The 26,405-nt window shown below is 46.3% G+C and overlaps 1 protein-coding gene across 1 annotated transcript in view; it reads left to right on the forward strand.

The window, feature by feature from the left end:
* ASAP3 (ArfGAP with SH3 domain, ankyrin repeat and PH domain 3) overlaps positions 1-26,405 on the forward strand; it is a 329,849-nt gene that overhangs the window by 191,513 nt on the left and 111,931 nt on the right. The window contains exons 13-15 of the mRNA XM_078682583.1: positions 7,972-8,020; positions 11,536-11,714; positions 12,162-12,295. Of these exons, the coding sequence (XP_078538709.1) occupies positions 7,972-8,020; positions 11,536-11,714; positions 12,162-12,295 (362 nt within the window). The remainder of the gene's footprint in view (positions 1-7,971; positions 8,021-11,535; positions 11,715-12,161; positions 12,296-26,405) is intronic.

Genomic DNA, 26,405 nt, shown 5'->3' on the forward strand with positions numbered 1-26,405 from the left:
CCTCACTCCTTCCACATTCCAATTGGAAGTTCTTAGGAAGAACTAATCACTAGCTCATTTCTACCAAGGCGCTCACTGAATTTCTAAGGGAAGCCCTGTCTCCATCCTGCTTCGCCTCAGTGTCTGGGTCTCCACCCTCCAACCATAGGAATGCAGGTAATACACCTCCTCTGGAGAAGCAGAACTCATCATTCATCTTATGCCATGCTAAATGTGGGACATCCAAAGTGGATCCCACTCGTCCCAGTACTTTGTCTCATGCAACACATAGAGCCCTGCTGTTGGTCACGTGCTTCTCACTCCCTGCCCATTCACACATTCAACATGCACCTTGAATGAATGTGCAAGGTTCTGGCTTTCACATAAGAGCACATCTTTACGAGAGAGGCAAGTAGACCACACTCTCACCGACCAAGAAAAGGAGTCTGTTCACACCACTGACAAAGCAGTCTATGCTGTCACCACTGCTTTATGTGATAGTCTATTGTCAACCAATAAGTGCACCTTTTGGGCACCTCTTTAAGACACAGCACAGGTTCTGGACATAGCATTACATTAGACAAACCTAGGCCTCTATGCACACGCTATATTGGTGTGATGGTTGTGCCAAACTAAAAGTCAAGATACCAGTTTCATATGGAGTCGGACACTCAGAGCAGGTACACAGGGGTCAGAGGGCATTCCCGTCCAATATATATATATATATATATATATATATATATATATGTTTGAGGCATATGAGCTGCAGATCGTACACTTTTGCAATAGATCGCCACCTGGTGTTGGGCTCGGATGATTGCAGGTTGTTGTCTTCTTGGAAGAAGTCTTTGTAGTCACGAGATAGGTGACTCCTCCCATGGACAATACTGCGCATGGTCATCGACTCCATCCTCAGATTGTTTTTTTCCGCCACTGGATTCGGATGAAAGTTTTCCGCTCTGGCTAGAAAAGACTTTTTCAGCAACTTCGAAGCGTAAAAACTTTATATAATATCGACATCGAATGGACTACTTCGACATCATCAGCTACATTCCGGTGCGTCGACGCGGGCCATTGGGCCTATCTGCGCCGTACGGCCTACGCGTCATGGACAGAACTCCATTCAAGAGATGCCCGGTATGTGGAGCAAAATTCCCTCATAGCGACCATCACGAGGTCTGCAACCTCTGTCTATCGCCGGAACACGACGAGTCGACCTGCACAGCTTGTGCATCCTTACGATCGAAGAAGGCCATTCGGGATCGGAGGGCACGTCGACACGAGATGAGGAGAACGGCCCCAGCACCGGAGGCCATCTTCGAGGAGGAGATCGTCGAAGAAGACATCTCCGAGGGCAAGGACATCTCCGAGGACGAGGTTCCACTCGCTGCCGAAGAAGACTCGCCTGATCTCCAGATCATATCAGAGGCAGAGGACTCAGATGACTCGATTCCATCTCGTCAACCCGTGAGTACTCCTGCCCCTGCACAACAGACACTACCCAAGCCAAAGACAACGGTCAGCACTCCGTCCATGAGGCCCAGTCGAGACCGAAATATCCCCTCAGACGCCCCGCCTTCGGGCTCGGCTCCGAGGAAAACGTCTACGCCTTCCGGTGCCTCGGCACCGACAAAACCACACGTGTCAATTCCACCTCTTCCATCGGCACCGAAGCATACACATCCTTCGACACCGAAGGATTCTTCGACACCGAAGCCAAAACGCCCTTCGGTGCCCAAAGACAAAGATCCTTCGGCACCCAAACCAAAAGCACCGGTGCCGAAGCTGAAAACTGTACCGGATCCGCAGAAAGCTCCGGATCCAAAACCTTCCGGTTCAAAAATTGAAGATGGAAAGCCAGCATCCGACGCCTCAAGGCCAGCAAGACCTGTCTCCATTCCAAAAACTCCAACCTCGGTACCAAAGATTCCAAGGCCTGATTCAGAGACACCTAAACCCTCTAACAAGCCTACCAAGCCAAAACCTCCTTCGACATCGAAAAATTTGCCACGGGACTCTGTAACGCCTCCTACAGCAAAAAACACAAAACAACCCCTATCGGCATCGAAAAAATCGACGCCGAAGACGGTTGTAGAGGAAGAACAACTGTTTAGACCAGATCCTAAACAAAAGAAAGTCCATATCAACCAAAAACTGGACATGTAGAAGCTATTCCTCACAAGAAGAGACCAGCAGATACACCACTTCTACCTGTGGTTCATGCCAAAAAAAGAGATTGTGCAACTTCTCCAATGCACCCTTCCTCTCCTTCACCTTCTTCCTCTCCTATCCCTCCTTACATTTCACCTGCAGTTTCTCCTGTTCAATCTCCTGCATCATCACACCACACTAATGAGGAGTATGATCTAGGTGGAGGGAATGACATACCAGAGCCACATGCATACCCTGTAGATGAAGATATCAATCCAGATGCATATCCTAGAGATGACGATTTATATGACTTCCCACCACACAATGTGCCCGACATTCCTGATCCTCAGTCCTACCCAACAAAACCTTCCCCTCCAGAAGATAGTATTGGGTTTAATCATCTCTTAAATAGAGCTGCCCTTTACCACGGGGTTTCAATGCACTCTGATGCCATTGATTAGGATTTTTTACTTGATACATTTGAGCAGTAGCAAATACTACCCATGATCAAAGGAGTCATTAAACATGCTCCGGAAGTATTTAAAGACCTGGTACGTTTTAGAGTGTTAAATCCAAGAATAGAAAAGAAATATAGACCAGCACCATCTGATCCAGTCTATATTAAAGGACATCTGCCACTAGACTCTTTAGTAGTGTCCAATGCACGGAAAAGAGCTAATTCCCAGACTTCTGGTGACACGCCCCCACCTGACAAAGAATCCAAAGTTATTGATGCGTCAGGGAAACTGATTGCTGCGCAGGCTACAAATATATGGCGCATAGCAAATACACAAGCCCTGCTCTCACGCTATGACAGGGCTCACTACGATCAATTATAAAAACTGCTAGAGCACCTCCCAGATCAATACAAAGATCAGGCAAGAGAGCTCACACAAGAAGGCAAATTAATATCTAATGCCTCAATTAAATGTGCACTAGATGTAGCTGACACAGCATCCAGAGCAGTCAATACTAGTGTTATACTCAGACGACATGCGTGGTTACACATTTCAGGGTTTAAGACGGAGGTGCAGACTACCATCTTGAACCAGTCCTTCAATCAAAACCAATTGTTCGGGCCGGAAGTAGACACTACACTAGAAAAAATGAAAAAAGACACAGACACAGCTAAGTCTATGGGTGCATTACAATCCACACAGACTAGAAGTTCTTTTCGCCGCTCCTTTTATAGAGGAGGCTCTAAGCAAACCGGCGCAGATACAACATCATCTTTCAAAACGCACACACAGACCTCCTCTAACAAAGGCTACTTTAGTGGACGATACAGAGGCAATAAGGGAAGAGGTAGAGGTAACAACAACAATCGCTCCTCTTCCACTCCCAAACAGTGACTTCCCTCTGCTTCCCCTACAGCATTCCACTCCTGTGGGGGGCAGATTATCACAGTTCCTACCTGTCTGGAATTCCATCACAACAGACAGGTGGGTGAGACAGATTATCCAACATGGCTGCTGCCTAGAACTCACAGCAACCCCCCCAAACATACCACCCAGGCAGCGTCCAATGTCTACAGACCATATGACTCTGCTTCAACAGGAAGTTCTAGCACTTCTACAAAAGGATGCTATTCAATTAGTTCATTTAGAAGAACAGGGAACAGGAGTTTACTCCCTGTACTTTCTAATCCCCAAGAAGGACGGGACACTACGGCCAATTCTCGACCTCAGGCCCCTCAACCATTATATACAATCAGATCATTTTCACATGATCACTCTGCAACAAGTACTTCCACTACTACAACAAGGAGATTTTCTTTCAACACTAGACCTAAAGGACGCCTACTTTCACATTCCTATACATCCTGATCACAGGAAGTATTTAAGGTTTGTCATACAAGGACAGCACTATCAGTCAAAGTCCTTCCATTCGGGGTCACAACAGCACCACGAGTGTTCACAAAGTGCTTAGCAGTAGTAGCGGCACATCTCAGAAGACAACAGATACATGTCTTCCCTTACCTCGACGATTGGCTCATAAAAGCAAAATCATTCAGTCAATGTGTCCAACACACAAAGCAAACAATTCAAACATTGCACGACTTAGGGTTTACCATAAACTACACCAAGTCGCACCTAGAGCCTTCGCACGTTCATCAGTATCTAGGAGCTACCATAAACACATCTAGAGCTCTAGTGTATCCAAGTCCAGCCAGGATACAGAGCATTCAGACCTTAGTCTCCATTTTTCAACACCAGCAGTCTCTCCAAGCCAGAGTGTTCATGAGTCTAATAGGCATGATGGCGTCTTGCATCTTCATAGTTCCACATGCAAGACTGCAAATGCGCCCATTACAAGAATGTTTAGCACGACAGTGGAATCAGGCTCCAGGTCAGCTCACAGACCTGGTGTTGGTAGACGACCGTACATATCGCTCTCTGCAATGGTGGAACACCAAAAACCTGGAAAGAGGACGGCCGTTCCTAGGGCCTGTTCCACAGATAGTGCTCACAACAGACACATCCCTCACAGGATGGGGAGCCCATCTCTTACACTATACCACTCAAGGCCAATGGAACAACCAACAAAAAATGTTCCATATCAACCATCTAGAGCTGCTAGCAATCTTCCTAGCACTCAAAACGTTTCAATTCCAAGTACAAAACAAAGCTGTCTTAATCCGGACGGACAATATGACAGCCCTGTACTATATACAAAAACAGGGGGGGGGGGACACACTCTACAACTGTCCCAGCTCGCGCAGAACATTTGGAGATGGGCCATTCCTCAAAACATACACCTGACAGTAGAACACCTTCCAGGAATTCACAATCAGATAGCAGATCTGTTGAGTTGACAGTCACAACAGATTCACGAATGGGAAATACATCCACAAGTTCTTCAACCATTCTTCCAAAGGTGGGGGCATCCACAGATAGATCTGTTTGCCACCCACGAGAATGCAAAGTGCCCATCCTTCGCCGCCAGGTTTCCACACCCACGGTCGGAAGGCAATGCGATATGGATGAGCTGGTCAGGCAGATTTGTGTACGCTTTTCCGCCTCTCCCACTCATTCCACTAATAGTGTGCAAACTCAGACAACAGTCTCTCAAGCTAATACTAGTAGCTCCCACATGGGCACGTCAGCCGTGGTTCACCACACTACTAGATCTCTCACTGGTTCCACACCAAAAGTTAAAGCTCACGCCCTCCCTGTTAACACAGAACCATGGAGAAATAAGACACCCAGAACCAAGCCAACTGAATTTGGCGATCTGGCTCCTGAAGTCTTAGAGTTTGGTTACTTAAACCTACCACCAGACTGTATGAACATAATTAAAGAAGCTAAAAAACCCACTACCAGAGCGTGTTATGCCGCTAAGTGGAAAAGATTTGCAATACATTGTAACAATAATCACATGGATCCACTGGATGCTTCCATCCAAAATATCATTTGTTACCTTTTACACCTACAAAGGTCCAATTTAGCTTATTCTTCCATACGCCTGCATCTGGCAGCAATTGCAGCCTATTTACAGAATAGGCAACATCTATCTCTCTTCAGAGTTCCTGCAATTAAAGCATTCATGGAAGGATTAAAACGAATAATCCCACCTAGGTTACCACCTGCTCCGGTATGGAACCTAAACATTGTCCTTACAAGACTTATGGGACCCCCTTTTGAGCCTTTACACAAGTGTGAATTGCAATTCCTAACATGGAAAACTGCTTTCCTTGTTGCCATCACCTCTCTCAGAAGAGTTAGTGAAATACAAGCATTCACAATACAAGAACCATTTTTTCAAATACATCCTAATAAAGTGGTTCTTAGGCCTAATCCAAAATTTCTGCCAAAGGTTATCACTCCTTTTCATCTTAACCAATCAGTAGAGCTACCTGTGTTTTTCCAAAACCCAGACTCTGTTGCTGAAAGGGCTTTACACACCATAGATGTTAGAAGAGCCCTGTTATACTACACAGATAGGACTAAATCATTTAGAAAGACAAAACAATTATTTGTATCTTTCTCTCCCCCACACAAAGGCAACCCCATCTCTAAAGGGGGAATCGCCAGGTGGATAGTAAAATTTATGCAAATATGCTATCAAAAAGCTAAACGTACACTGACAGTTCCTCCTAGAGTGCACTCCACTCGCAAACTAGGAGCCTCTATGGCTTTCATAGGAAATATACCACTAGAGGACATATGCAAGGCAGCAACATGGTCTACACTACACACCTTCACTAAACACTATTGTGTTGATGTGCAGGCCAAACCACAAGCTGCAGTGGGCCAAGCTGTCCTTAGAACACTGTTTCAAAATACTGCAACGGATACAAGCGACCACTGCTAGGGGAGACACTGCTGCACAATCGATGCAAAAGTGTACGATCTGCAGCTCATATGCCTCGAACGGAAAATGCTACTTACCAGTATGTATCTGTTCTTGGCATGTAGAGCTGCAGATTCATACACGCCCTCCCACCTCCCCGCGACTTGTATTCGTTCCAGTTCTCATCTTATTTAGGTGCACACGCATGGACATCCTTTCTCTTTACTTCTACTAACTCCATCATTTCCCATCATGGCGAAAAAAATTCTGAGGATGGAGTCGATGACCATGCGCAGTATTGTCCAAGGGAGGAGTCCCCTATCTCGTGACTACAAAGACTTCTTCCAAGAAGACAACAACCTGCAATCATCCGAGCCCAACACCAGGTGGCGATCTATTGCAAAAGTGTACGAATCTGCAGCTCCACATGCCAAGAGCAGATGCATACTGGTAAGTAGCATTTTATATATATATATATATATATATATATATATATATATATATATATATATATATATATATATATATATATATATATATATATATATATATATATATATATATATATATATATCTTTTTCTTTTTCTTTTTTTACTTTGGTTCACTTTATCACCTTTGTACATAAGTATGTAATGATCTATTGGAAAGGTCTGCATTGGCACTTCATTTGTAATATTTAAGGCTCCCGGTTTCTGCTTTTACAGTTTTTATTGTGTGTGTGTTTCCGGTCTACATTTTTAAAAGTGGAAAAATAAACAGTAAATTGTGCTTCTTGTGAGTGACTCTCCATGCTGTCCTTCATGAATTGCAGGCCAATGGATGAGCAGATAAACAACATGAGTTAAAAATAACAGGATGAGAGTTCCTTAACTACAGTCACATATTAACATATATTTTGTACATAATTCTAATATTTATCTGTGAGTGCAGTGTTCTGCTCTATTTAGCTTCTTAATTTTGTAAAACGTTACATGTATTGAAGTAAAAGTGCATGTTTACCACATAAATAAATGTTGACATATACCATTTTAAAACTCTATTCTCAATACACAAAATAAATACGGATCAATGCCAATAAGATGACCAAAATAAAATATGAATAAATACTGATGGAAATGTAAAAAAAAATAGTACCATAAAACCTGGAAGCCAAGTTACATTCAATCATGTAAATTCTTATGATTGAAGCATGCGTGCATGTGGTCCCGTCGAAGCTTCCACTGACAACTAGCCTTTTACTAAAGAAGTATGGTGTAAAAGGCATGCATTGTGGCTATGGAGGGAGAGTTCTTACACAGGACGCATGAGTGGGCAGTAAGTTTGTGTTATATGGTGGGATTAAAAGATGGAGGTCCTGTTGAAAAAAACATTTGACCCATCAGCGGCAAGGGCCATACTACTTAAGAGGTGACCACTCCTCCTCCTCCTCCTAATATGTGCTTTAAAGGTGCACTGTTATACAAGAATACATGGAATTGGTGAATCTTTGTGAACCTTTCAAGTCATCTTAAATGTGTCTCTGTGTGTACATCTCTCCGTATCTTCAGATAATAGGACCTACCACTTCCAGGCGGAGGAGGAGCAGGAATGCATTGTGTAAGTCACACATGATGAAATAAGTAGAAGTAATTATTTGTGAGATTTTGTTTCCTATCAAACTGAGTAAATACTTGATGAGGTGAATGTGGGACAATTATAAAGTGCATCCTCTGGATAAAATAATGTCTGGTGGAGATGGAGGTGTTTACAGTCTTAACCATTTAAAAATCCTCATGTTATTGTCCTTATGAACATGAAATGTGTCACTCTACCCAAAATCTGACACTGTTGCTTGTTGGTGTATGTTTTCCCACAGAGCAATCTCATTAACGTTGTTGTTGAAGTAAATATTGGTGAACATACAGTGGCAAGAAGCGCTTTGTAAATCCACAAAATGCATGCATTTGGCAGCTCTGCAGTACAGAGCAATATAGTTTACAGTTTCACAGCACAGACAGTAGCAGTTTCCCTGGATGAGTGAGGGGCTCTGCTTGGCATTGGCCTGCATGGATACAGAGCATTGGCAGAACACCTTTGCTCTAGTACAGTGATACTCTGTGTGGGAGAGGGTGTAAATGCCAAGCAGCAGCTGTGGTGACAATGGGACTCCATGCGAGTGTAAAGGTCTGGCACTAAATCTGGTGACCTGGTGGAGTGTGAGGCTAAATAGCATCTGGTTAGTCGTGGTATCCAAGGGAGCGGAGCTTTGGTACTACTCGGTGCACTGGAGAAATCAAGTGTGAAACTTTGTTGGCTATAGTTGGTAAGGCGACTTGTAACTACAGAGCGGCTGTGCACCCAAGGCAGAGGCACAGTGTGAGGGTGTCGGAGCTGGGCATGGCACAGGTTTTATGGCTACAGAGCATTACCAATGTGATGCCTCTGGGGCACAAGTGCTCTATGAGCATGCTTGAGCTTTGACTTTCATAGTGCAGCATAGATACTGAGATTCTGCAGCACCCAGTAACACTGCAAGGCTGTGAAAGCACTTCATGGCACTATAACAAGTACACGGCACATTAGAATGTCCTTCTGTATGTGAAATAGTGCCAGGCAGTAGCAACCCTGCTTGGCATAAAGCTAAATTGGTATTTGATGCTGGTAGTGGAAATGCTGCTCTGAGCTGAAGGGTGTCAGAGGAGCTCCGCTTGGTCCACTGGCATAAAGCACTACCAGGGGCCTGTTGCACTAAAGAAGTCTGTGGAGTACTGTCTCTGCTTGTCATAGTGTTAAATGTGTATACAACATTAGCAGTGTGCTGCTCTGGTGCTCTAGACACCACGAGGCTGTATGATCTTTAATTACCTTCCTTAATATTGGGCTTTAGTAGTGCCCGGCAGCGCTGTGAGGTTGCAGGAGCTCTGCAAGGCACTATCAAGAGTTGCTTTTGTTTTGTGCTGAAGTGTGAGAATGCAGCAGCCCTTCTTGGAACAGGCCTAGAGGAGTCCCTGGTATTGAAGTGCACCGGAGCAGTCTGTGCAAATGAATCTTTGCAGTGTTATCAGTAGCCGCGCCTCTGCTTGAACAGAGCAGTTTGCGGAAGTGTGGGAGCTTTGCCTGGCACAGCCTAGTATATGCGTAGCATTAACTGGGCACTTGTTGCACCACAGAATTATAAGGGCCTGTCTTGCTATAGTGCTACATGAGTACTGAACATTAGAATGGTGAATGTCAGTATGGTGCAGGCGTTGGAGCTCTCAATGGCACAGTTTCCGGTGGGTATTTCCTCAGTATGAGGCTGCAAAAGCTCTATATGGCATGTGGTTATATGGATGCCCACCTCTGAAAATTACACCAGTGCACTGAGCAGTAAATACCACGAGCTGCGGTTGGCATAGGGTTACATGAGAAAAGAGCATTAGCACCACCTACTTCCAGTGGAATGGTATGAGGCTGGCAGATGACATGACTAGATGCATACATACCTTTGCCACTCACACTGTGCACCATAACAGTGAAAGATCGAATACGCTCTATATGATACAGCATTATATAAGTCCATAGCACCAGCTGGGAACTGTTGGTGCAATGTAATAGTATAAATCCATAGAATTTCTCCATGCACTGGGTGCATGGGGGTACAGTTTAAATGTGTCTGTCATATGGTTACACGGGAATGGAACATTAGTTGTGCGTAATGTGCAACTACACGAGGCTGTATGCACATTGGATACCACAAGTACAAACAGGTACTATTCTGATGCACTGGTGCATCAGAACCGTGCGATGCACAAGGAGCTTTGTCTGGCACAATGCTGCATAGACGGATAGCATATTCAGTATATTTCTTCAATGGAATATTGTGAGACTGTATAAGCTGTGGTGGCACTATGTTATAGAGATACACAAGTTTGCCTCTGGTGTAGTGCCAGGATGGGTAGGGAAGCTGTCTGTGCTGTTGTCTGTATGCAACAGCACAAGCTCTTTTATCTAGAACCAAAGGTGTTTCATGCCTTGATAGGCAGTGGCCCACAGTCACTGTGCAGCTTTTGTAAAGCAGAATGTAAATAGTGTCATTGAATGCATAAACTACATCCACCACATAGAAATGCACACTTGGCCCATCTTTACCCATTAACTCTATAACGAATGTATGATTGCTTAGCCCATAACAATTACACTAAAATCTTTAAAACATTGAGCTATCGAAGCGCTGTCCACAAGCATCTTTCATTATTCCTAGAAGTTCCATTAGGTGTGTACAAAATTTCTCTTGATTTATCCCAACTTGAAGTGACAGAAAATGGTCTTGATTTGTTCAAAGTCTGACATTAAGATGCACTAAATATGCTGTAGTAATTAATGTTCAAAAAAATAACTTGTGTTGTTCCATTTTTCCATAATTTTTGTTGTAAGCTCTTGCAGATCACGTTCTCCCCTTCTAGAGTTGTTTACTTGGTGATCCTCCAGTTTCCCTTTCTCTTACTGATTATGTCTTGGTGGTGATTTGTTGAGTGCTGTGTGAGAGTTTGACAGTATGTGATGTGCATTGGTTATCCGTATGATGGGTCTGTGACTTTCATTCTTTGGTCGATGTGTTTAACCACTTGGCTGCTAAGGCACCTGATGATCTTCCATTGACTTTCCATTGAAATCAATGGAAAGTCCATGACGAGTTACCCTTGTCATTAGCGCTGAAGTGGTTAACAGTGTGTGGTGTGCATACCTGGGGCAATGTTACACTTGGGCCTTGTGGTATGTGTTGCACTGGGTGGTGGTTGTTGTGTTAGTCGGCTGGCAAACATGTTCGTTGTGGTGTGTGATGAAAGGCTGTAAATTGTGCAGTTGACTGACAATAGAAAATATACATGCAAGGCTCAAGGTGTATGCCTGCATGGTGGCTTAATGTGTTCATACCTTAAAATATGCGCTAAACTGTCCTGGCTGGATCACATGCATACCTGGCAATATGTTGGATACTGCTCTTTAGACAGTGACTTGGTGCTATAATTTGTGAGTGTTTTTCAGCGTGCAGGTCCATTGCTGTATTTAATGTGCTCCTCCATCAATTGTATTATAATGTTATACATAATATAGTGCTTTCACCATCAAAATGTTCACTCTTTGCCTAGGTGGGTGTCGGTGTTACAAAACAGCAAAGACGAGGCACTGAATAATGCCTTTAAAGGTGATGCGGTGAACAGTGGTAGTAGCGGCGTGGACAGCAGCCTCCAGGAGCTAACCAAGCTTGTCATTGCTGAGGTTAAGAACCTGCCAGGCAACCAGCACTGCTGCGACTGTGGTGCCCCAGGTAGGCACAATCTTTGCCCTTACACAGCATGGCTGCAAGCCAACACATCAACTGTATGCTCAAACATGGACAAGTAAGTGGGAGGCCACTCACCCACCTCATGGTCACATACACAGTCCTAAGCATTTGCGCAGGCCGCACACCCAAATGCACACCCACATTGCATCCCCAAGCACAACCACAGAGTGTAGCCACAAGTGTGTACAAAGACAGGATGCCCACATAGAACCAAGCCAGAAATATACCTTCCTCGAGAAATCATGACAGCGATGAAAATTCCCTTCCATCAGGTAACCCAAATGTGCAGGCTGGTGCCCTGCCAACCCTCCCTCCCAATTCACAGTTTTTTAGTTTAAATTAAGGTAAATACATTTCAGTAGACTTAGTCAAACCTGCTGGCGATGCTTGGAGGTGGTTCCGAATAGTGATAAACTTGTTCTCTTGCAGATCCCACCTGGCTGTCAACAAACCTGGGCATCCTGACGTGCATCGAGTGCTCCGGGATTCATCGAGAGCTGGGGGTGCACTACTCCCGCATTCAGTCTATCACCCTGGACCTTCTCAGCACCTCAGAGCTGCTGGTATGTGCCTATGGGTTTGTGAACGTCCCTTAGTGTTTTTATTGTCGCTTAACATTTTCTCTAACACTATTCTGTTCATTGGCTTACATTTACATCCCGCTCTCCTCTCAAATTTGATAGGTTTTAATTTCCAAAGGGTCTCTCTCTCTCTCTCTCTCTCTCTAATCTGATTTTATTTTGCTTTCCAAAAGTTTGCATCTGAACTAAAGGCGCATCTAGAGAAGATTACAATATCCAATCAAAGATTCTGGTAATGACTGGAAATGCCATGTAGCAATCAGAGACGATTTATTTTATAGACCAGTGCCTCCAAATATCTAGTGGAGCTGAGAAAGAGCCATTGCTCAAGCCAGATCAGAGCACAAGCTAGTCCTAGCAGTAGAGAGAGTTGGCATATTTGTTTTTCATGTGTTGGCTCATATTTAGGCAGTTGCTTAGTATATAATACCTGACGTTCTTAGTTTCCATGAACTGAGTTGTGCAGCCTGACTCGTACTTTGAACCAAATCAATTCCAAGAATTGAACTTAATAGTGCCCAACTTGTAAAGCCAGCTGCACGTAATTAGCCTTTCTATACATGCACTCCAGACACAGAGGTTTGACACAAGAATAACAAGCATTTGCAGTGCAATAGGTCTCGCATTTGCGAGAGTTTGAGCAATTGGTATTGTAAATGACAATGCCTTTTATTTATGCAGTGTGAAAAGCTGAAAGCGGTGCTTGAATACGCACTTTGTACTTCTAGTCCGTGCTTACGAGAAGCAAGGCTCGCAGTAAAAGAGGCGCAGTTGTTGCCAGCTTTACATCTCGTAAGCAAGGACTATATGTACAAAGAGCGCCTTCACAGCTTTTCAAAACACACAAATACAATGCATTCTCATTTGCAAAGCCAATAGCTCAAACGCTCGCTTAGACAACAGGAAGCATCTTTAACCACATGCCACATGCACAGCATCCAACAATATGGTAGAAAAAACATAGCACAAACATCCAACACAACACAGCTACACTATGCAGGCTCTCTTTGTGATTCTTGAAAGTGTGTTAAATCCGGACTCCAGTGCAATGTTTGCACCTGAATTAAGATTACAAATTGTGTTCTAATTTTGCACCTTATTATTTTCCCCCAAAACAACATTTTCCAGATTATATTGCCTGTAGGAATTTGTGTAGGGAAAACAGGTCTTAACAATGAAAATTATGTCAATTTCCATACAGTAACAGAAATTCCACACTATTCTCTTCTTCCGTCCCAGAAAACTCATAACAGAGTGGTGATATTGCCCAGGCGCTATAATGCAATTACACTCGCCACTTACAAATTCTTTGCATACGTCATTATGCAGGGCAATGGCCATGACTATTCTCCTACAAGTTGCACAAGCGATTCAGTACAGCACCCTGGTGTCACCTATAAAACACCAAGAGCATTCACCCACAATTCAATCCGTTGTGGCAACCCACTGACTTAGTTACTTTTACTGTCTCGTAGAACTGTCACTAGTGTGGAGCTAGAACATATTCGAATTTCGCAAACAATCCTAGAAATAATGAGAAAAAATGCTTGTTCCTTTAAAAGAAGGTCGGTACATATTCAACAGCCCTCTTTTGAACCTTTAGACAACATATATCGAATACAACAAAAAGTTTCTTGTTGTTTATTTCTACCTGCCTTATCCCTGCTCTCCTCTAACTCCCATGCATATCTGTATCGATCTCAAGCCACAAAGATACTGGTGCAGCCTGTGACCAAGCGCCTCTTACTCACAGATCTGTGAGAGGCGCTACATTCACCGAGGCAATATACTCCGACCTCTGCCACAGGTGCTTTGAGCCGCTGAGCTGTCTCACTAGAGCGAACGTCTGTGACTACCCACCGAGGCAGCCTCCCAGGCCCAGGATAGATTGAGCTGCAGGGAGGGAGTGAACCCGCTTCTCAAGGGCTGATGCTTCCGGTTTTGAAACCTTGTCGGAGAATGATGTGTTTAAGCTATGGTGTAGCCTAGTGTGTCTGCTGTTACAAAGCTATCTCAGCAGCAGGGGCATAAACCGCTGGGCTATCTCACTCGCACTCAAGTGGACCTGCAGAGTTTGAACAGATGGAGAGCAAGAGATCAGAGCAGCAGGTGTGTTAACACTGAGAACTATCTCTAGACTGGAGCATGTGGCATGGAGCTCTCTGCAGTAGGCGCATGAACCGACTCAGCTAGGTTACTTTCAGGGACCACAGGTACCTCTGCACGATATAGCGCATAAGTGTTAACCAATGAGCCCTCTCTGCCCAGGGTTGGATCAGGATTAAAAATCGGCCCGGGCACGCATAAAAAAATCGGCCCACATTTGCATAATGCCTTTCCTTAAATCACTGCTTCAGCGTAATTTTACATAAAAGGTGGGGGAGGGGGATGTTAAAAAAAAATATGCACGCATCAGTTTACACTTGTGAAACACACCTGAAAACAAGTGAGGCAACTTCTGCTCAGGCCCCCTGCCCCGCTCAGTATGCTTACATTAATGGGAGGCCCAGCGAGGGGAAAATGGGTGACATCTCTACCTGTTGCTGCTATATGGGAGGTAATGACTGCCCATCTCCCACCAGAAAGGCCACTTAGACACCCACTGGAGGTATAGTCGAACAACAGAGACACCGCCCAAATCGGCCCCCAGGCTGCTCAAAAGCAGCCCTCAGGTGGAACTCGGACCCCGGCCCCTCGGCCATTGCCCGAGGGCCCCGTTACCAATCCGACGCTGCCTCTGCCGTAGGTGCATTAACCAACTGAGTCAGCTTAGTGGGAACTGTGCGAACACAGGTCTCTGCTACAGGTGCAGTAACCGAGTGAGTTGTCTTATTCCGATCTGACATGTGGCCCGTAGTATACACTTCCCTGCTGGTTACACCCATCTCCCAGCAGGCTGCTGTGCCCAAGCAGCTCTCTTACTCCAAGGTACACTCTGATCTCTGCCACAGGCGCATTGAGCCGCTGGCCTGTCTCAATACTGGTGGAGCCTGTGACCAAGCGCCTCTTACACACAGATCTGTAAGAGGCGCTACATTCACCGTGGCAGCATACTCCGATCTCTGCCACAGGTGCTTTGAGCCGATGAACTGTGACACTAGAGCTGAAGTCTGTGACCACCCACCGAGGCAGCCTCCCAGGCCCAGGATAGATTGAGCTACAGGGAGGTAGTGAACCCGCTTCTCGAGGGCTGATGCTTCCGGGTTTGAAACCTTGGCTGAGAATGAGTTCAGTGAATAACAATGAAAGTTCCTACGTTTAGATTCGCCAACTCACGGGCACCCATGTTACCAGCGGGCACCGCCCTTTGCGCGCTTACTTATGGAACAGATCCCCAGCTTTATTAACAAGGCGCTGTGCAGGGGTGGGCTGAAGACCTGGAGTTACCCTGTGCGCCTCTGAGCTCCGTGCCTGCTTAGCTGGCCTGGCTACTGCAGCTCTGCAGCTCTGCCGCTCCCTGTGCGCCCATGGACTGTCCCTGCCTTGCGGCAATACACGGCAGACAGAAATCAGAGGACCGCAAAAGCGGCCCGCGCACAAATCGTTCGGCTAACTAATTAAAAAACTAGCAGCCTGAGAGCTGCAAGATGATCTAAATAGTTGAAAACAGATGTTGGTCAGCACTTCCCGAACCTTGGACACATCGGGAGTGGTGACGGCAGCAAGCACGCGCGCCATGTGTTTTGCATTATCGTGCACGCGTCTGCGCACGATAATGCAAACCACATGTTACCCTGTGCGGGTAACAGACACCAATAGGCCATGGGCGGAGCAACGCGCCAGCCTTTGGCCTATTGCGTGGTCAGTGTCTGAAACACAAGCAGGCAAAAGCCAATCCCATCACAAAAGAGAAAAGCACACGCACGAGCGTGTGGAATTTGCAGGTCCATTTTTAAACCCCCTTCAAAAGGGCTCTCGCTTTGCGAGCCCTAAAAATGATACACATCTCCTTACAGCTTCGGCGAAATGGTGTCTACTGAACGTCTGAGAGGAAACTGACCTGGAGTGAATATAGATTGTTCTGGGGCTGGTGGTGGCTAGGTTGTGCGGTACGGATCAGACACCACAGTTGGGGGAGTGGAAACGTGACATGGACTGGTTCATGCAAGAATGGTGTATGAAGGCCGAGGTTGCCCCCCACACATGGGCCAAACTTTGGGGGCACTGGAATGAATACAGATGTAATATCTGTGACGGCCCAGCTCCCAACGACCCAGGGTATCATTAGTCTAAAGAAATTTGTTTGGGCCATGATATGGGTGCTGGAGAGGGATGAGGGGGTGTGGGTAAAGGGGTAGTCGTAAGTGTCCAGGATAATAAATATAAGGTACATTACAGTGCTTACTTATGTTTTTATATGTAATTTTGTTGCGAATAAAAAAATATTTTAAAAATATACATATATTTAAGGTAGTTGTAGCGTCCCTGCAAAGTTGTATATTTATTTGCAAGAAGTAACCTAGCCGTCACTTTTAAAATGCTGCTACAATAATTTAACAGACTATGAACCAACAATTTAATTGATAATGGCTTGAGGCATTTATTTGCTGCTCATTTCTATGTACTTTACTCCACATTTGAATCATGGATCAGAGAAGTTAGATACGTTTTAGTCTAGAACAAATTACGCTTATTTATGCCACAGATCAAACAAAAACACACAAACTTTGTGGTGAAATAGTGTGATTAAAAAACAATACTTGAACAAGTGATACAAAACAACAAATTATACAAACATTATGACACCAGTCTTTTTTTTTTTTATATTTCTTTTTATTGAAAATATAAAAAGAGCAAGGTAAAGAATATATTACACAAAGTGTCAATTCAAATGGGGAAGGAGAAGTCAATGCAAATGAATCAGCAATCCACATACGGAAGGGGAAGGGCGGAGGACAAAGGGAAAATCAATACACGTACAAATAGGCAGTCAGAATGCGTGGTCAGGGGGAAGGTGGGACATCAGTATTATTTGCAATAGGCGGTGCACAAATATCTCCACGGTAGGTATTCCAGGGTCCCCATATTCTATGCCACTTCCGGGGCCGACCCCGGGCCAAATATACTGCTTTTCTCGGAATATGCACCAGTCCATATTTTCCTTCATTAATGCAACTGTAGGTGGCTTCTGGGATCCCCACAATTGAGCTATATCGCGCTTGGCGATCATGGCCCCCCAGGGTCGCCCATTGTGCCTGGGCTACGTTATAATCCGTGGGTTCCCAAACATTCAATAGACATCGCCTAGCTTCTGGTAAGAGGGCAACCCCCGTTACTTCCTTCATTACATCATGTACCCCACTCCAGTAGGCGGCAACCTCACGACATTCCCAGATAATATGAAGAAATGTCCCTATCTGGCCACAACCTCGTTTGCATAAACCCTCCTCAGAAAAGCCCATGTGTACCAATCGGGGGCCCGTGACATATGCCCTGTGAAGAATCTTAAGTTGAACCAGTCTGAGTCGAGCTGGTATCGCAACCTCCTTGGGAGAGTAGATCGCAGATTGCCAGTCCTCGTTGTCCAGTTCAAGGCCGTCACGGGTCCACAAGTCACAAAGATGCAAAAGGAGATCCGACCTATCATTTATTAATTTTTTTATAGACTAAGGATATAGTACTAGCAGGCACATGACTGTCTAACAATCTATCTTCGAGCGGGGACGACTCCGGAATCACCTCCCCCACTGGAAAAACCGACCCTAAAGCATGGCGAACTTGAATGTAACGGAAGTACTCTGAATCAACTAGTTCATACTCCTTCTTTAGGGATTCAAACGATTTAATCTGGCCCTTCACCCAGAGGTCTCCCACCTTACTGATACCAATGAGATCCCACTTATCAAATCCCTTGGTCTTCCACAGTTTACCCAGTTTATCAGAGTCAAAGAGCGGGGTCGCCCGAGTCAAGCGGTCTTTCCACCCCATCGAACTAGTTGCATCCTGCCACAGACACACTGCCGTCTTGGTAGGTCCCGACAAGTCCTTAATAACCGATCTAGAATATCGTGCCCTGTAGTAGTTACCCCTAGGTAACAGCCATCTATCCATTGCAAAGGCGGGGTTCAATTCGGGACCATACGTAGCATGATTGATGGCTCCCAATTGAGACGCCCAATAGTAACGCTTTATATCAGGGAGAGCGATCCCCCCGTCATACCATGGGAGCATCAGTTTAGCAAGTGCAATACGAGGTCTACCATCCCAAATCAACTTCCTTTGAAGACCCTCGACTGCACGAAATAGCTGGCCGGAACTACATCAAGAGTGTTTTGGAGTGCATAGAGAAAACGAGGCAGAGACATCATTTTAAAGAGAGCCGCACGACCCAACGGTGAAAGCGGAAGCTTACGCCAACCTGTGACATCTTGTTTCAATCTAGACAAGGGAGGGAGGAGGTTATGCTCATACCGAATCGTGGGGTCCAATGAAATGTAGATACCGGGGTATTTAAACCCCGTGTGCGCTATCTGGATGGGACGATTATTTGGGAGAAGAGGGACATCACCTGAAAGGACGTAAAGATAGGATTTGGTCCAGTTAATGATTAGACCTGAGTTTCTGCCGAATTAATTCAAAACATCGCACAATACTATCAGGGATTTCCCGGGCGCAGTCAAATACAATAAGATATCATCTGCATAATGCGAGATGCGATCTTCAAACTCCGGGGCCCACCGAATACCCTTCATCCAGGGCTCCCACCGGATCCACGCAGCAAGGGGTTCGAGAGCTAGAGCGAACAAGAGCGGTGACAGTGGACAACCCTGACGAGTTCCCCTCCCAAGACCAAATGGAGCCGAGACTCGGCCATTCACAACAATTTGCGCAAGGGAGTCCTCGTAGAGCAGCCGCACCGAGCCTATAAAACCGGGTCCAAACCCAAACTTAGCCAACGCGGCCCATAAATACGGCCATTCCACAGTATCCAAAGCCATCGTGGCATCCAACGATGCCAAGATGGCCGGCTCATGCAGCGTCGCAGCTCTCGTGAGAACACCGTGCAGTCGCCTAAGATTCAGGGCAGTATTTCTATGCGGGATAAAACCGGATTGATCCGGATGTATCAACTCGCTAATTACCGTGATCAGTCGGTTAGCCAATACTTTCGCAAGGATCTTAGGTTCCGCATTCAAAAGGGAGATAGGTCGATACGACGCACACTTATCTCTCGGCTTCCCTTCCTTATGAATCACCACAATAGTCGCTAAACGCTGATCACGGGGGAGAGAGCCACATTTCCGAGACTCCAGAAACATATCCCGGAGATAGGGAGCCATCTTGTCGGGGCGCAACTTGTAAAGTTCGATAGGCAGGCCATTGGGACCCATTGATTTCCCCGAACGCAAGGAACGAATCGCAAGCGCCACTTCATCAGGTGTTATAGCGGCATCCATTTGGTCTCTATCAATGGCAGAGAGACGCGGTAAAGCAATATCTCGCAACAATAGATGTGAGCCCTCCTCCGGTCTGTCAGACACAGAGGAGTACGCAGATTTGAAGTGATCTGCAAAACACTGAACTATCTCCTTAGGGTCAGAGATCCGAACACCAGCATCTGTCTCAATCACAGGCACCACCCGATTAGCTCGATCTTTCTTATCCAGCCACGCAATCAATTTACCAGCTTTGTCTCCCACGTCATACAGACGTCCCTGCTGCTCCCTACTCATGGCCTCAGCCGCGTCGGTAACCAATGTCCTGTACTCAAGTTGTTTTAGTCGCAAAACATGGGTCTTTGCACGGGTGACCCCCCGCTCTAGGTCAAGGTCCATGTCCGCGATCTCTGTTTCAAGTCTGACCACCTCCTCATCCCTCCGTTTCTTAGCACCCGCTATCAACGACAGGGCCTGACCCCTAAGGACGGTCTTGAAAGTCTCCCAAAGCGATACTGCTGATGAAACAGAACCTTTGTTTTCCAAAAAATACAGTTCAAGAGATTTAACCAGGGCAGCGCGAGTTGTAGGGTTTCGGAAATACCAAGGATTAATCGGGGCAACCCGTTCCTCGGACCCGGAATCTAAATCTATCCGCAGCCATAGTGGAGAATGATCAGAAATTCCCCGAGCTAAATGCTTGACCTCAGTGACAGAAAGAGCCTGCGCAGCCGGTACCAAAACATAGTCGATCCTGGAGAGGCTACCATGAGCGCCCGAATGAAGCGTATACTGCCGTTGAGTAGGATGTAACAACCTCCAACAATCTACCAGACTCAAAGTGTGAAGGAATCCATGGAGCCAGTTCTGGGATCCCTTTAGATCTCTGCGCGGGTGTCGATCAACCACACCGGAAACTACTCGGTTAAAATCACCACCCAGAAGCAGTGACCCCCCAGGGAGAACCAGAATGATCCGCCCCAAGTCCGCGAAAGTAGTTGATTGCAGGCCAGGGGGGACATATACCGAGACCAGAGAGAGGGTGCGGCCCTCTCATCTTCCCGTAAGGGCGACGTAGAGCCCTCTGTCATCGAGAACAATGGAGTCAATCTCCAGCGGTAGAGAATTCTTAATGAGGATTCCAACCCCTCTAGAGCCGGAGGAAAACCCAGCATGTGCAACCAGACGATACCCCCTCCTATTCATAGCATGACAAATATTACCAATCAAGTGCGTCTCTTGAAGAAGAACCACATCAGGGGAGAGACGTTTCAACAGTTGCAACACCACCCAACGTTTTATCCTATCCCCCAGCCCATTCACATTCCAAGCTCATTAGTTTCAGCCCTCTACCCCCCATCCCGATGAAGAAAGAAAATCCAACCCCAGTAAGAACTCAACACCTCAATGAAACGATTTAAGGATACGGTACCTTGCAAGAAAACATACACACACCCCAACTGAAACTCCCATCCCCCCCCCAACATCCCGTTATAAAGCCCCCCACCCAGCACCCCTGCGTTAGACTAAAAAGCCACCCAAACTTGCAGTGTGCCTGTCGCCCCCACATTTAACCAAGCATTTGCAATGCAATAGGTCTCGCATTTGCGAGAGTTGGAGCTATTGGCATTGTACATGACACTGCCTTTTATTCATTTGTTTTAAAAACCTTGATAAACACACACTTTGTACGTATAGTCCTTGCTTACGAGAAGCAAAGCTTGCAGTAAAGGAGACTACCAGCCTTGCTACTCATAAGCAAGGACTACAAGTACAAAGTGCTTGTTTAAGCACAGCTTGCAGGTTTTCAAACGCATAAATAAAAGGCATTGTCATTTACAATGCCAATAGCTCAAACTCTCGCAAATGCAAGACCTATTGCATTGCAAATGCTTGTTACTTATTATTGCAAGGCCCTGAATATAACTTCATCTTCTCTTCACACTCTCTCAGCTGATCCTAAGATGTAGTTGAGGTATGTCTTTTTTAGCCTCCGGTTCCGGATCTTTGAGATCCTAAACGTCCTCTGTCCCCAAGGACTTTACACACCCTCCACCAGTCCTCAGAAGACTTTTTTGTGACTTTCACTGTCCATGAAACTCCATTCTCAACTCCCCATCATGTAAAGTTCCCTATCTCCTGCATTCAGTGTACATAAACATATTTTATGTGCAGCCCCTATATGTCAACACACCGTATTGTACCCTCCCTATGCTAAATTTTAACTGAGAGGCCAACTCCCAGGGTTGAGCCACTTGCACTGCTGCATATGCTACATATTAACATTGCTAGTAAACTGCGAGACTGATAACAAATTGCCTTAAAGAATTTACAGATGTGTGTGTGCTCCTATGTACAAAGCCCCACAGATGTATACATTGTGCATACACACATTTATTATTACTGTGTTTTAGATTAGGAGTAATGTTTGTTTTATGCTTTGCACTAGGTGAAAATATGGATTCCTGCTGTCCTTTTGTAACTTTTGCTTACTCGCTAAGTTAAATAATATTGAGTATGCACGCCGTCCCCCCCCCATTTCTGGCATTTTCATCATGTTTTGTATCTTGGTTTATTCCTTCGCTAGGTGACAAGGGGAGCTCATCTTGATGGTCTGTGATGGACCCCACTAAATCTGCCAGTGAGGTGTGCCACTTCTAACACCTCCTTAAGATGCCTGCGACAAAAGCTAGGCAACCCCACTGCAGTTAGAGAGGTTTCTCCCTCCTTGCCCAAAATAACAACGCGGTACCTTGGAGTGACCTTCACTAGGGTTTTATCCTTCTTTACTAACCTAAACAACGAGCTCAAAGTAACATCCTGCATGCCTCCATGCTCTTGTCTACTGCTACTGCTATGGCCTTCTCTGGTCCAGAGAGTTATCCTGTAATGACCCCCGAAATGGCATCTTCCTAGGACTGTATGCCAAAATCTTAGTCCATGTCTCGTATATTAAAACAACAGCTCGTCACGTCAAAGCTTGTAGAAAGGACGCTGAAGAACTGTGTAAGGACTGCATCACGTTCGACCAACTATCTCTTACACGCATCAACCGACCAGACTAACCCGCACTGACCTCTAGCGGCATTTTGTGGCAGTAGATCTGCGGTTAAAGGATAACTGGGGAGTATCGGAAAGGTCTGAAAACTCGCCCTTCTGCCCAGCATGCAAGACTAGTTTGTGTCTTGATTTCAAATTCTACTGTACCTTGATTGCCCCATTGTCTAATGCTCTGATGCAGCTGAGTAGCGCTATAAAACAATGTAAATAAATGAAACGTACAAATATCTGTAGCTAGAGCTGAAATAAGAGAAACAGCGCATGCAAGTACATCACAAGGCGCTGCCTCTTCGGCCAGCATCCGAAAGGCACCCCTTTAATCCTCGGGGCTGATCTGGGTCGGATCAGGCTACAGCGCAATCTGCCCGTGCTAGCTGGTTAGTCCGGCAGGGCGACGTGCGCGAAACCGAAACCTTCCATGGGGCGGGACTTCCGTCTTTGGAAGCCCGCCCACGTAGAGAAGCAGTGCTGGTGACGCGGGGCTCCCATGCCCGAGGGAGAGCCCCGCGGAGGCTGCAGAAGTTTAGAATGGCGGTAAGTGGGGCTTTGGGGGGGGCGCTTGTATGTTTGCGGCGGTGGCGGCGGCCGGGAGGGGGGGGTTGGGGGCTGCGGCGGGTGTATGCGTGCGTGTGTATGCGTGCGTGTCTGTGTGTATGTGTGTGTGTACAGGGGGGCGGCAGCGTGTGTATGTGCGCGCACGCCTGTGTGTGTGCAGGGGGTGGGGGCTGGCTGTGTGTGTATGCGCCGTGTTTGCATGCAAGCCAAGCGAAAGCAGGGGCTGTGTGTGCGTGTCTGCGCAAGCGCGTCTGAGAGGCGCGCTCCCGCGGTGAAAACTGGAAAGGAAAAGCGCGTGGCACATTGCTGTCCACATTCCCAGATACGGGCAACATAAGGTCTCGAACAGACTATGCTGCTTGACCTAATAAACTACAAAAAGACACTCAGAGGAGGAAAAAAAGACCCACCAATAGCCCCGCAACCCCCCAAATGTACATTAAATCACATATCTGGATTATCGAACCACAGTCCAAGGTCCACGAAAATATCCCAGGAACCAAGCAACCGGCGATTATTCTTGTTCCGCCTGTCCGCCCTCTGCTCCGCCAGATCGCTCCTCCGATGGATGTTGATTAGGTAGAGTGTCCAGCCAGTTGGCCACCACCTCTGCTCGATCAAAAAAATAAGTTCGCTCAGCATGTTCAATCCTCAACTTGGCCGGGAACAGCATGGCATATTTGAGTCACATATCACGCAGTCTTTTTTTCACCCCCAGGAAACCGAGACGCTGCTTCTGGACAGATTGGGTGAAGTCCGGGTAGAAGCTGATATTTGTGTTTTCGAACTTTGTAGGTCCACCCATCCGTGAGGCCTGCAGGATAGCGTCTCTATCATGAAAATTAAAAATTCTCGCAATTATAGGCCGCGGTGGGGCACCTAGTTTCGGTTTGCCGCCCGGAACTCTGTGAGCACGTTCAACCGTAAAGAACATACTCAATCCTTTAGGTACGAGGTGTCCAACAATAAGGTTCTCAACAAAGAGGTCAGCTGCAGGATCCTCCGCCTTCTCCGGGACACCAATAATACGAACATTGTTCCGCCTGGCCCTTTCTTCATAATCCTCCAGACGACGTGTGAGGAGATCACTGGTGGTCTTTAGGTGACGGACCTCCGTCTATAGGTCAGCGACATCGCCCGTCAGACTAGAAGTCTTGATATCCAGTGATTTGACCTTCTCATTAGTTTTTGCCAGGTCCGTGCGGATCAGGTTGACATCTATCGCCACAGTATCGAGCTTATGGGCGAGAGTCTCCATTTGTTGCACTAATGAGGATTTAATCCCGTCAATGGCGGCTATGACATCTTGCAGGGTCAGTTCATTGGCCGAAGTTGGTAGATCTCTAGTGTCCTCCTGCGACCTACCAGATCCGCCGGGAGATCCCTTAGCTTGGGCGTATCGATCCGTGATGTTAGTCTGGGTATAGCCACCCCACCGAGTGGTCTTAAGTTTCTGCGTTTCGCCCTCTGGTTTCCCCGTCATTGCGGGAGATTGGTTAACTTGAATCAGAGAGACGAGTCAGGAAGATGGCGGCCCCTGGTCCCCTCGGGCGGAGGTAGCCCCAGCCAGGGGGCACAGGCTAAATGTCCTCCAGATTCGGCAAGTCGATGAGAAATCACGCTTGTGGGTGTCACTGGGCGGCCGTCTTCAGGCTCAGGGGTGGGCTCAGTTCCAGTCACAGCTTCCTCTGTAAGCAAAACTGAAAGTGAAAGCTACCGGACCGGACGTCCCAGCCCCCTCAAGCCGATGTTGTTCAACTACGACCCGGGCACCATGCCAACTCCACAGCCGGGCATCACGGAGATGAAGGCCGCAATCTTCTAATCGCCGTAACTCCGGCTCCCAGGGTTCGATTCAAAATCTGAAAGCAGATTTCACCTATGTCGTGGTTCGCCTTCAAGAGGACATCAATAAGGGACAGGATACATGACAGGATAGATGCGGGAGGTTACGAGGGTCTCGGGAGCCCTAAGCTCACGCGGCCATCTTGGTTGCGCACGAAGCTCCTCCCCGTATGACACCAGTCTTAATTCACAACCTTACTATAATATGTGTTAACCTCTATTTTAATAGTTTCTCAGTTCAACACTGGACACCTCAGTGGGTTAAAGCCCCAGTAGCTCAGTTTCCAGACATAAATAGACCAAGATGTATGCTCACATAAATCCAAAGCATAAAAAATAAGGGTCACACTTGCATAGCCACTGACAGTTTTCCCAGTACCAAGAGCATTGGTGTGCCAATCAAGGGTGACTAAAGGTCTGTCAACTAGTGTTCAGACAGAACACGTTATGGTTCCAAGTTGTCTCAAACTTTTACAATGGAATGATTTGTACGAGTGCATCAGGCTCCCCCATGATGTCCCACAGTACTACCTATCTTTATCTGCCAGCTAAAGCTCAGAGCATCCTCTGAACGTACAGGCTACACCAGTTTCCAGTGGGAATTGGGTGTTAGGTTTTAGGGAAGAACCAAATCTTAAACTGGTGATGTCTCCGAGACATTAAGGGCTAGAGAAGTGGTTCAAATTGTTCCAGAATTGGTGTCCAGTGTATGGAACTGGCCCCACAACGGGGGGGGGGGAGGGGTGACAGCTTGAAACCCTCCGGTCTCACTGGGATATGAATGGGAATATAGCTTCAACCCAAGAGTACCAAGCAGGTTTGTCTGTGATGTTTGAGGGAGGGGTCCCTACAATTGGATGCCCAGGCATCTGTGAATATTTTCCATTCTTCCAGGCTCTCTGGGCTGCAGGGCTCTCTTGGCTTCTGGGTAATTCTGGTACACTGAATCATCCTCCATGCACTTTCAGTCAGCTATGCCTTGCAGTGTTCTTCCAAACCTCACACAGCTCCTTTACTTACAAGGCAGTACAGCTCCTTTCCAAGAGGTCATATTATAATGGGTTCCAAAGATCGAAGGCTGAAGGACAGCAACCACCAACAAAAGTCCAGGTAGTGAATCCCCAGATACTGAAATGAAGAGTCTTTTAAATATCAGGACAATGTACAAGTTACAGTCTCTTGGGGGAAGTATCTAACAATTTTTGGTGGCCACTGCAGAAGCATGAGCCTACCCAAGCGCTGCCTTGTCAAAAGTC

This window comes from Lissotriton helveticus, chromosome 3_1 (assembly GCF_964261635.1).
Source record: "Lissotriton helveticus chromosome 3_1, aLisHel1.1, whole genome shotgun sequence".
Lineage (NCBI taxonomy): Eukaryota > Metazoa > Chordata > Amphibia > Caudata > Salamandridae > Lissotriton > Lissotriton helveticus.